We start from the raw sequence: 12,523 nt of genomic DNA, 5'->3' as shown, positions 1-12,523 counted from the left end.
TTTTTATTTAATCAGCACATTCAGGCAATCCTGATTGGACCCTAAGCCACAGTAAAGCTTTTTTAATTTGCTGATTGAGATTGAATTTGAGATGGCTTCATTGTAAACACAAGAGCTCCCAGTGAAAAGTTAACAGACATTGCGATTGTTGCACTAATTAAAAAAAAAAAAAAAAAACTGAATTACTTGCTTTTCTTTTTTGGCAATATCACTTTTATTGCTACTTATCACTCTCTGGGGGAAGTAGTTCATAAAACAAATTATGTTATTTCTTTTCCATTTAAAATCCAAAATCTATGGATGGATTGAGTCAATGGAGCCCCAGGCACAGACATGTTAAGGCCGCCTGTTTGTTAGGCAGGAGAGGGCTCCTCCTTGTTGATTCTGTATTAATTAATTTTGTAATTTAGTTTTTCTGATATCTGTTTACTGTCAGCTGTCTAATGTATTCCTCAATGCAACACTCCAAGGCTGCATGTGAAATCATTTCTTATTTACTATGCAATGCACTATATTTACTGTCCGCCATTTTATTTTACATGTCCACTATATGGTGCCCTCAAAAATTTCACAGTGAAACAAAAAAAGTAGTTTCCTTGACATGTACTGTGCACTACTTTCTGCTAACAAACCCACAACGCAGTTCACTACATTTTATAATCACCATTGTGCGTCTCTACAGCCGTCAGTTACATTTACTGTTCACAGAGTAAATTAGTGAGTGTCTGTTATATAAGTGTGTGAATAAGGGAGTCATTGTTATGTTTTTTTTACTCTTGAGGGTGCTAATCACTATCATTAAAGTTGTTGTCCAATACAGTTTTCACAGTTTTTCCATTGTTTCCAGTAAAAACTTCAAAGGCAAACTCAGGTTTTATTGGGAGTGAGTTTAGCTCGCTGCATAGCTGTGAATCTACATGCGTATCGAGGGCAGAAGAACACTGAACAAAATATTATAGAAAACTATGAAAGGAAACCTGTGAGCAGGTTATATTGTCTTAAAACAGAGGTATTCTGCTGTGCTGTCAAATATAATAAATTGATTAAATTGTTTTGATGTGGGTTGCTGAAGTATACACCACACAGCTTTATTTTGTAGAGGAAAAACTGAAGCAAAACAGAAAATAACAATAAAATAACTATTAGATCAGACTTGGCCAAGGAAAATTCTCAAAGGGATACTTATCCATAGTCAGTGTATTACCTACTGTTGATTTGGGTTGGCCTGTGCCCAGTTTGGAGAAGAAAATCCAAACTATCCCTGATCCCTTAATGAATAAGAGAAATAAACATGATCGGGACGTTCTACTTTTGACTGAGATTTGTGACTTTCCAACAAGAAATGCTACGAACTGGAGCCTCACTTTCTACCTCAGACTCAACCATCAGAGTCAGATAACAACAGAGTCATTGTGTTGTTTTGTGCCTAAAACACCGCCATCGTTTTGAATCTGTTATTGATACTTTGCCTAATATTCACGGTTCTTCAGTAGAGGCAGAATCACAAATGGGACCTTTAGATCTTAATCTGAGTTTAGTTCCTATGGTTTCATAGTTCCTGGAACTTTTTTTGGAGCTGTGCAGTAATGCATTTAAGCAAAAAATCAAGGTAAAATATCCATTACTTTACCTGTAAATGAACAAGGAGAACAAACATTGATTATGTCTAATGTCGTTGTCCTTCTTCTTGGTAAAATTATGACTCTAACCATAAAACTTCAAATTCTGGCAAAACTTCCTACTGTGAGAGGATGACAATCAATTATGAGTCACCCATCCTCATTTTACTGAAACTGCATTAGTAATTCATTATATACAGTAACTCAGCTACATTATTACTGTAACTTGAAGCTGTATAATGTTACAGACTGAGAGCTAATGTGTCCCTCAGTCACAAACATTAACTGAAACTATACTGCAACCCCTCGACAGCAGTTGACTGTAGTGCTGTAAAGACCCATCTCCCTCAGGGTTTTCAATAAGGCTTATTTATATTTATCATTTTATATTTATCATTCCCTCGTGGCATTCAGATAAAACTCCTGATTTTACTCTTTATACTAATGAATAACAATATGAGTTACTTATTCTCTGGACTGTCTGCCCACAGCTGCACGATTTGAAGCTTTCCAAATTTGTCCAAATCAAGTTGTTTTTTGTTTTTTTTTACAATATCTCTTGCCCTCCTTTTCTTCTTGTTTTTTTTTTTTTTTTGATCGACAGTTGCCTTGACTCCATTTTGTGTAGACTATGAGTTCAAATACAGGACAGAGATGCACGGATGGGCGATGAGAGCGAGGGCTTAGAGTCTTGTTTAAATTTTAAACACATTCAATATGCACGATATAGAGGGTTGAAGCGGGCAGCAAAGGAAAGGTTGTGGGGTGGCAGGGAGGGGTGCTGCACAGAGAGACGGCTCTTTTTTAATGGAGATGAGAAGACAGAAATGAGGCCAAGCACCTCCTCATGTAGGAGCTCTCACCCCTCACTAGTGACTCATGAAGGGAATACCTCTCTGAATGTTGTCAGTCAAAACACACGGCATTTTCATTGCTCTATTTCTCTTTTTAAAAGCTTATTCGACTTGTTTTGACTGGAGCTGCTCCCATTATTTTAGCCGCCAGTAAAATACGGTTCATTGGAAACAGGAAACTCCAGCGATTATCATGGATTTATTGCATGTATTCTCACCCCCTCGTGTATTTTAACAGACCCTATTGGTTATGGAAGAACCACCGACCCCCAGCACAAGAGTATTTGCTCCCTTTTTTAATGGCTTCCGCACCCATAGTCGGTGCTAATGCCAATTAGCACCTGCTAAACGCTGATGCCGGATCAGATTTTGAAAGGCAGTGAGACCAGGCCTGGATCTTGTCTCGTAACACCTGCTAATGAGCCAATCAGTTAAAGAGGCTGCAGGGTTAAGGGGGGGGGGGGCGGGGGGAGTCCTCCTCTCAATGAAGCAACCCTGAGCTGGAGCTGATCCTTTAAAAAAGAAATTCCTTCTTTTCTGTAAGATGCAGAAGAATGGGAAGAGGGACTCAAGCGAAATACAAAAACAAAATACGCTTTTTCCAAACCTCATTAGGATGTAATGGGTAATCCAGAAAAGACACAGTGGTGAGGACTGTTCGCATGAGAATTTACCAGCCGTCGGCAGTGAGGAGAAGAAACATGAATGACTGAATGTATAACAAGATCATCAGTGAACCTGTGACTTCTTCTTCTGCAGCTAAAAAGCCTCTCAGGTTTATATGTATGGATCGGGTGAGAATGAGAGAGTAGAAATACTGGTTTCATCTCTTTAATGTACTGTAAGTGCTATTTGAGGATTGGAGGGAGGCAGACTGCTCTGTGTTGTACAGAGGTCACTTCACATTCCTGCAGCACTTGCTTTTATTCTCCCATTGGCTGTTTAAAGGTTACCCTCTCTCTGCAGATCCCCCACCATGCAGTTAGCCTTGCTTGTTGTGTTTTTAGCGAGTGTCGGGCAGTGAGTGAAATCTCCAGATCACATACGCTGATTACTCTGAGATTTAAAGAAATTGTAATTGGATGGAGAGAGCGAGTGGATCTTTGAGATGTTAATAGGTCTGAAATACATTAATAATCAATTCTCCTATTTTCTGTAACTGACATTTTAAAGGATCATGCTGGTGATTATTCTTTATGATTCTTATTGACAACAAATCCCATGACAAACCGACAATGAACTGATCATATAAACAAGTATTGTTGTGTAGTCAAAGTCTGATTTGGCTTATTCATCCTCCTGCCATAAACTATCACTAGTGTTAAGTATTAGTATAGTGTAGTGTAGTGCAGTAGACAAATGTGTATTAATCTGTTGCAATAAATGCACTATTTGCTCCTGTTTGAGTAATGTTTGCCAATGTTTGCTGTTTTAGGAAAGAATTTGACCTGTTCAAACAATGTGACCTGTTATTAAACATTTAGATTTTCAGGAAGAACAAAATAAGCTTGTGGCTGAATGACACACACACACAATATGGAAGTTGGAAGATACTGAAAGACATGCTACCATTTTGTTGGTTAATAAAACTAAACACTCACTCTGTGTTTGTGTTTGTCTCTGTCAGTGCATTGCACTAGATAGATGAGGTAAATTAAGCATTGCTTCATAGCAGATCAGCAAAGGGCATGTTTGCATGTTTGGCTTAGCCGGACAGGATCTTCAGAGTTCATCTTACGAAACCAGAGCTAGATTTTTTTTGTCGGGCTTGCAAGACTACATGGCAAAATCCATCCTACAGACCTTCACCCAAAATACTTCTCGTGACATAGATATAGAGGAGCAGTAAGATAAGTAAAGACAAATATAGATCAAACATATTCAGTTACTCCTTATACATCACATTTCTGATATGCACTGTATACTAAGATAGAAACTGTGTCAAACTTCTGTCAGCACGAAATTATTGATAGTGCACCTCAGGTATGTGTTATTGGGAGGCATACAGCCAAACTAATACATAAAACATTCAAGCAAGATCTGTCTAATGTTCAGTACACGTCTCAGACGATAGATTCTATATTCCTGCAGACTAATACTTTATGCATGCATGATTTGGCCTCACCAACAGTCTCAGTTCTTGGCAGCTAGGTGTTAGCCCTGCTGCTGGGTGATGTATTGTTTCTTTTGGTTTTTTCTCACCCCCTAGAAATGTGTCTTAGCTCTGAGGGAAATGCTTGCACAATGTTGGAAAAACCCACTGGACACGTTCAGACTGCCACAAACTCTCACCAGTGTATCTTGATGTAATTGATAGTGACTTTCTTTGGCAGCCAGACTACCATGGTGTAAAACAGGAATCTAGTCAAGACTTGGGTGAGTGCCTTTTGTCTGGTTGAATAGTTTCTGCGAGGAGTCACTGGCATAGTAACATCTGGTCTGTCTCCAGTCATATGCTGTATTTATTGGATGGCATTAGAGGGATAACACACATACACCTTAGGTTTAAACACATTCCTTAAGAGTGAGTTTTTTTTTTTAGGCTGGCTCACCTATCTGTTCCTGTGTGTGTGAGCGTGAAGGCTGAGCCTGGACTTCAGCCTGGGCTTGCTGCTGCTGTTGCTGCTGCTGCTGCTGCTGCTGCTGCTGCTGCTGCTCCTGCAGACTCTGACTGTCCACCGAGATGCCGCTGTCACTGTGCAGCTTCTCTCCCTCCGGTGTTACCATCTGGTTGTTTGTAGCCGCACGGTTATTAGCTGCCTGCTTGTTCTGCTTGCAGCTATTCCACCTGTGGAGAAGAAGAAGTGGCGTGTCAGAAGTAGTCCGTTTCATATGATACTGTTATGTTATCCTGTACATGTTTGGATTTCATGAGCTATAAAACAATAATATTCAGAAGCAGGGAAGTAGTAACTGAAATCACAGCAAGCAAACGATATGAAGCTATTTGATTTTGTAAGATTATAACCTTGTTTACTCTCAAATAGCATGCACTGCGCACAAATGATGAAAAAGTTAGGATAAATTATTTTGTGTAATTCTAATTATGTTGAATATCTGCCTAAGAAAATGATATAAAACTAAAATAAAAGCTTCATAAAATGTTCATAAAGTGTGGGAATGCTTAACAGTTCTCATCTGATGCTTCTCTTCAAGAGATGACTGAGAATCAATGATTAAAATATTCATGAGGCACTGGGTGCTACAGTACAATTAACAGATACATCCAAGTGGTTACTATTAATATACCGAGTGTTGAGGAAAATTCACATAATTTGCAGTCTGTTTTTACATGATAATAAGTACAGTAGGAGTATCAGCCAGATGTGTGCGTGACCCTACTGATAAATCTGGACCTTGAATTTCCCCTGGTCGGCACTTTTCAAACAATCAATGCCGCTAATGAGCTTGTTTACTTGCTTCAAATGTGTTTTAGCCCGCGTTTGTATATGTCTGTCTGAGCATTAGCATGTGTGGTTGGGTGTCGTGCTGATGTGTTTATATGTGTGACCTCTGTAATGCATTACGCTGTGAGTGTTGTGACCTTTTTTTAAATAAAAAAAAAAGAAAGAAAGAAAACTCATTGTGGTGTGTTTTAATCTCCAAAATGGGTCAAAACCTCTTTGACCGCGACAGGCCTGAATATTTCACCAGGCGCCCTCCTGCCATTTTTTTAGCCTGGGGCAACATCTGTCACTCTAACACCGCCCACCAGACCTCCATCTCCATCACTGTTCACCCTATCTGCCCTATATTATATTGTGTCTGAGGCGCAAAAGCAAATCGTGCTAATGTATTAAACCGCATCATCTCACTCTTTACTTCCGACTGACCTCTTAAAAACAATGTAAGCCACCAGCCCCACCACCACAGCGGCGAGGATGGAGCAGTAGATGGGGATGAGGTTCTCGTTGAGGCCGTGGCCGAGGAAGCGAGGAGAGCCGGCGCTCGACGTGGTCGTCTCTCCTCCCGGCAACAGGCTTTCGGAGCTGTCTGGGAGGAAGAAACTGGTGAAGGAGGGTGAAGTCGGAGCCATATCAGAGGTTGTAGGGATATACGTAGGGAGGAGAGGATCTGTATGGAGGCAAATGAGAGAAAGGAGCACTTGTGAGATAAGAAACATGCACAGATATGACTTTAATCGCAATGCAAAAAGAAAAAAGAAATCCCAACATCATGACGAGGCACTTTCACATGTTTACTGAGAGCTTGTTTGCTGGAGTGTAGTCACCAAGTCCCCAACCAGATGTCAGATACACTGCACACATGCGGCAGCTGTTTCTGATAGACAGATGGGTTCTGAGTGATATGCTGTGTGCAGAAAGAAAAAGAATGTTCCTCGACGAGGGGGGCACATATCTGTCACCCAACAGCTTACCCCACACCAGGCCTGGGCCCTGCACGCCAAGTCTCTACTCTCCACGTCCCCTTCTTATGATCTCTGCTCACTGCATGACATTAAGGCCATATGGATCCATGTAGAACAAAGTAAGGGGCTTTGAGGAGGTCATCACTTTGAGTGTAGCCTTTGCCGAGACCAGAGAGGCAGGAAAGCACTGTGCTACTGGATGTGTCTGGTTTCTATCAAAGCTAAGCCTGAAAAGAAGAGTCATTTTCATAAATTGTCCTCTTCCCTCTTTCTTTGTGAGCTCAATTAATGACTCAGTGTAGGTTTCCATGTTGCCCTCTCTGATGGGCATGACTGATCCTGAAAACACACCAAGCCCCCTTTTTACAGTCTTGTCACATTATGCTTCTATATTGAAAAGCACTGTAAGTGACACTGCAGTGGTTCTGTCAGATAGTAGAGAGGCTGAGAGTCTGTAGATTACTCCTTCCCCGAGGGTGCGAGGGCTACGGCAAGCCGAGGAGAGGGCTTGCTGTCCAGCCAAAACCAAAACTCCCCTGAGCTCAGCAGCCTGGTGGGGATGGAGAATGTGCAGACTGGTTCAGATCTGAGCCTGTAATTCCCAGCAGAACCTCAGGCTGCTCCTCATTAGCTCTATACTGGCGCACACAGGATTAACCCTGTGAGACCCCCGAGGCTTCCTTCAAGGCCAAAGACTGCGACGCTCTATCTCAAATATTTTAAGGGTCGTCTTATTTCACAATTGTTCGAACTGTTTTTTAGGGGTATAAAACCAAAGTATGGATAATCCAATACAATTATTAAAGTGAGTGAATTAGATCACTGCCTGGTTGCCACATGTTGTAACTTGATTCGGCTTTTATTCTGCATTGCTGATTCGTTCAGTTTACCTGAAAATTCACGCAGCTATTATTCATATAATATCAAGGTTATTGTTGTCAATGTGCAGTCTGTCTCACAAAAAGGCATATATTTACTATATATATATGATTCATACTCAATTTATATACTTTAAATTATGTAAGTATATTGATAAGTTAAACTGGCTCAAAGGACAATGTTTTAAAGGGTTAGTTCACCTAAAATACAAAAAACATTTTGTCTGTTTGTCGTCTTATTTGTTTACAATCACTAATTTATGATGCTCACAGCCTTGAAAAAATACATTTTAAAATTTCACCCATTTTTGGGCACCTAAAGTTCCATTACCTTCCTTGTTTTGTGACATCATTTATAGATATTTTGAGACAGATATCTGCAATCCTGGGCAAATAAAACCAAAACTACCACCTAAAAACTTAAATTAGTATTACTTTTAAAAGTTGTCACCTTGTTTTTGTACATGATGCATATAAATGGTGGTACATGATGTCCCTATGAGTTTATTCTAGATGGTAGCATTAAGCATTAGCAGCCCTAATACATATAATTTCCTTAAATGTACTTTTTTCTTACTTTTTTTTTTTTAGCACTCTTTCTCATTGCACTTGTACCTAAAATCTTTTGAGTCACAGTCTTCTTTGATTGTTTTGTCTTTCTTGTAAGTTGCTTTGGATAAAAAAAAAAAACATCTGCCAAATGACAAAAATGTAAAAATGTAAATGTGGAAGTGTGACCTCTGACGTGGTCAAATTCAGTGGACCATCACAGCCAAAGGCCGTCTACACATATATACGGTATTCTCTTTTCACTGACATGGCAGATAGTCAAGTTTCTCCACATTGATTTCTTGCATAATTTACACACGGTTACTCCCTTTAATAGTCCAATGGGACATTGATGGGTAACTTATGTGGACGTATTTGAAAAACTTCTGTTGGTCATTAAGAGTCCGCGTTGACTGTCTGTCTGCACGGTGATGACGGGGGCATTCCTACCTCCCATAGGGGGGATTGATTTACTGAAATGGTTGAAAATATCTTTCGCAGATAGGAAAACACAGCACATGTGTACGCCATACTTAGAAACACAGAAATGCAGAATGCAGAGGCCTATTTAAAGTAGTGCTATTGATTTGGATCCGTCTACAAGGAGGGAGCGTTGGTGTCTGTATTACATGCAATTCTTGACCTTTCCTGGGATGTAGTCAGGTTTCCTCAGCTCCGCCATACATCATCCAGCTAATGCAGGGCTGGCTAATGGTATTAGCAATGCAACACGAGCTGGTAAAAAGAATAAATGTAAATGGAAGGTGTGAAAGTGAATGAAAGTGTGCAGACGGTCTGGCCTTATATACAATTTGTCAAGAAGCTACAATCCTTACAGCTTTTCCTTTACCAGACTGGGCTATCACTCATTCTACACTACTGTAACTGCCTTCTTTAGCGCAATGAATGTTCCCTCCATGCATACATATACATGCATAAGTTGCACCTCAGCATTCGCTATACATTGTCCTTCTCATTCAGAGCCCAGATGACAACTCTCCTGAGAGTCTGCTTCACATAACACTGACTCTACGCAGAGAGCGGCTACAGCTAAAGTAAAGTATACTACATCTTAATTGTTACTCCCCTTCTTTCTCTCTTTTTCTCTGGGCTGATGTAGAAAACACGGCTGGCTGTAGACCAAAGGATAAACGTGGTGCTCCAGAGGCTGCATACCTAGCTGGAACAGAATAGGAGCTTACAGGCGGCAGTGGTGCTTTTACAATTTCAATTTGGCTTCAGTGGGTTTAAAACACTCATGAAAATAAAACTATAGCCCAAGATTTTACAAGTATGGCGGTGGCGGTGTGCGTACAGGGAGATGTGTTTATTAGCGGGGTGTGGACAAGAGGGGGAGAAAAAAAAAGGTTTAATTTTTATGAACCATTGAGGTCTTTATGGTGAAGTTAACCCTGAGGTCTTGTGTGGAGGTTGAAGTCTTGGTTGCTGCCAGTTCTGGGTGGAGATGAGCAACTATCAGGCGCAGCACATGCACAATGACCTCTTTATCAGCTGCCAAACACTCTCCCTCTGTTTCAGCGCTGCCTCTATCTCAATCTTCCTCTGTGTTTGTCGCTTGACGCGCACACATCCATCACACACACACACACACACACACACACACATACTACAAATTATTCAAGTGAGCACTCTGTCTTCTGCTAGGGAGGGTTAATAGGGAGAGTGGAGGGGAGGGCAGACAGAGAGGCAGAGTGTTAGGAAAGAGTGAGGAGGGGGTGCAGATGAACAGAGGAGCTGCTGTAAAGTGCTCTGATTAGCAGGAGTAATTATACTGCAGCGGTGAAGGCACTGAATGCACACTGGCCACCTTCCACCGCTCCGCTAACCCAGCCACTCAAGGGCCACTGTGGGAAGAGATGGAGAGAGAGCAAATGAAGGGAGGGGAGGGATGACAGGGGTAATAAAAAAGAAAAAAAAGTAGTCTGTCTTTATCTGTTTTTATAATCTTTCGCTCCCTTTTTATTCCAGGACAAACACTCAAACAGACGCTCAACACTTCACATTTAATGCAAATCTACTCAACTGACGACTGAGCAGCACCTACTGGAGATGAAAAAAATGAGCTCCGGCGAGGCCAAACGGATTGAGACTGTCAACAAAAGATGCAGGAGGTGTTTTCAATTTCAGATCAAAGAGTTTCACAGATGTGCGGTGTCCGGAGTTTAATGAAAAATGTAGGAGTTAAAGCGCGCTTGGCAAGGGGGAAGAGCGTGCATGCGCCTTGTTAGCCTGCTATCAGCTGTATTGATTTTGGATGCTCATAAAAAAAGTGTTTGTGTGTCTGAAGCTGGAGAGGATTAAGCTTGTTAGTGTCTGTGTGTGTGTGTGTGTGTGTGTGTGCGTGCATGTCCTGCAGTCGAGTCTGGGTGCCCATAGAGGTCACTCAGTGAAACCTGAGCATGAGCAGAAGAAATCCCAGGACTCATATCGACCCCTCTGCATAGAATACCAGCACAGCACATATGCTGCAGCTCTCTCTGTCTGTTTTCATCTCTATTTCTTTCTCTCCCTCTCTTTCTGTTACAGTCATTGTATCTTGTAATTGACACTCGGTGACAGCTGGGTATGAACTGGGGATTTAGGGATTTGAAAATACCCCCCATTCATCTTCTTTACCATGTACAGAACAGTGAGAAAGGCAGCAGGATTGAAATTAAAAACATTTTCCTCTCGTAAAAAGATAAGAGGGCGCAGACGGGATGAGAATTGTGGTGAGACAACTTCCTGTTTGCTGCGGAAAACATATCTGTATGTACAGCCATCATAGACCACCAACGAAAGAACTGGGAACATCATCATGACCACATGTGACAACAGCCATTACCCACAGGCCCACTGGTGCTATATGCCAGGGCTCTCCTTTAAAATGAATGTCCCACAAGGTCACTTATCACGCCATCTCCAGTCACCACCATCACTGCTGCTTCAGCACCATCGCTCAGGACATGGCGGGTCAAAGTTGACACCAGCTGTATGGGTGGGCGCTAAATGGGTGGCACAAGGCTGTACCATGGCTTACTGTACATCTGATATGTCTAGAAGGGATATTTTGGATGTTTAAGGGGGCATACGAGTATGTTTTAAAGGCTGTCAGTCCTGTCACATTACAGCCTCGTCGGTTGGATATTTGTAGAATCTGGGGTCTGCTAGATAAAGGCAGAGTTTTCAAATAGCAGGGAAAAAGTTGTTCCTTCCTCATCACTGCATGTCAAATTAGGTATGCATACTTGCTTCCAGGAAGGAAATCTTCCTTCAGGCTTCAAAAGTAGACTTGTTGCATGATTCAGAAATGTTAACTACTCATGGGTTGATGAAAAAATTACTCTGCAAAAGTCATCACGGCTGAACTTTGAGTGTGAGGGCACAGAAGTGGACATCGGTGGGTGCAATGAACCATTTTTTTCTTGCTGAGGAGCATCAGGAAGAAGAACAAATTTGATAAGTACTTTTTGCATCATCATTCCACTTCATCCACCATTTGACTTTATAAACAAGACTCAAGAGTCTTCAGCCACAACAGCGGCAGACACTGTAGTGCTTTGAGATAAATGCTAACGTCAGCATGCTCACAGTGAATATTAATGATGTTTAGCACATATAACGTTGACCTTGTTAACCATCTTAGTTTAGCATGTTAGCATGCTACCAATAGCATAGTTTGGTAACAAACAAAGTTTTGGACAAATTAAAATTTGGTGCTGGATAAAAAAAAGTTAATGAATCACCAAAGTTCTTACAAATCATCTTGAAAGGAACATGAATGTCTGTGTCATATTTCATGGTAATCTATTCAAGAGTTTATGAGACATTTCACTAAAAACCACAAATGCCAACCTGCTGGTGGCACTAGAAGAGTCAGAAGTCAGGGGGTTTCCAAAGTCAGAGGGATTCATCATATGTGGAACCATGAATGTCTGTACAAAGTTTTATGGCAATCCAACCAATAGTTGTTGAGATGTTTCAGTCTGGACCAAAGTGGAGGACAGACAAAGCCTCTAGTGTGGCTAAAAACTGCAAAAGCTAAAAAACTATCTCCATTCTTGCTGGTAGATCATCACCTTCAGCCTGTTGCGTGCCATTAAGTGATGTTAAGTGATGCAAATCAATTCAACCTAGAGAGCTAAGCAGAGGCCAATCTTTGATGGTCTTATTTGTGTTCAAAATGACTGTAGTGATGATTTATTGATAGTAAAAAAGCTAAATGTAGCATCTTTGATGGTGTTTGGCACTCAT

General features: G+C 41.1%; 1 protein-coding gene across 1 annotated transcript in view; it reads right to left on the bottom strand.

The window, feature by feature from the left end:
• ngfra (nerve growth factor receptor a (TNFR superfamily, member 16)) overlaps positions 1-12,523 on the bottom strand; it is a 31,317-nt gene that overhangs the window by 4,813 nt on the left and 13,981 nt on the right. The window contains exons 4-5 of the mRNA XM_044332504.1: positions 6,307-6,547; positions 5,026-5,261 (exon numbers count right to left, since the gene is read on the bottom strand). Coding sequence (XP_044188439.1) covers positions 5,026-5,261; positions 6,307-6,547 — 477 coding nt within the window. The remainder of the gene's footprint in view (positions 1-5,025; positions 5,262-6,306; positions 6,548-12,523) is intronic.

This window comes from Thunnus albacares, chromosome 17 (genome assembly GCF_914725855.1).
Source record: "Thunnus albacares chromosome 17, fThuAlb1.1, whole genome shotgun sequence".
NCBI classification, from domain to species: Eukaryota; Metazoa; Chordata; class Actinopteri; order Scombriformes; family Scombridae; genus Thunnus; species Thunnus albacares.
Note: the sequence above shows the minus strand (reverse complement) of the source record. Positions and strands in the feature narration are given on the sequence as shown.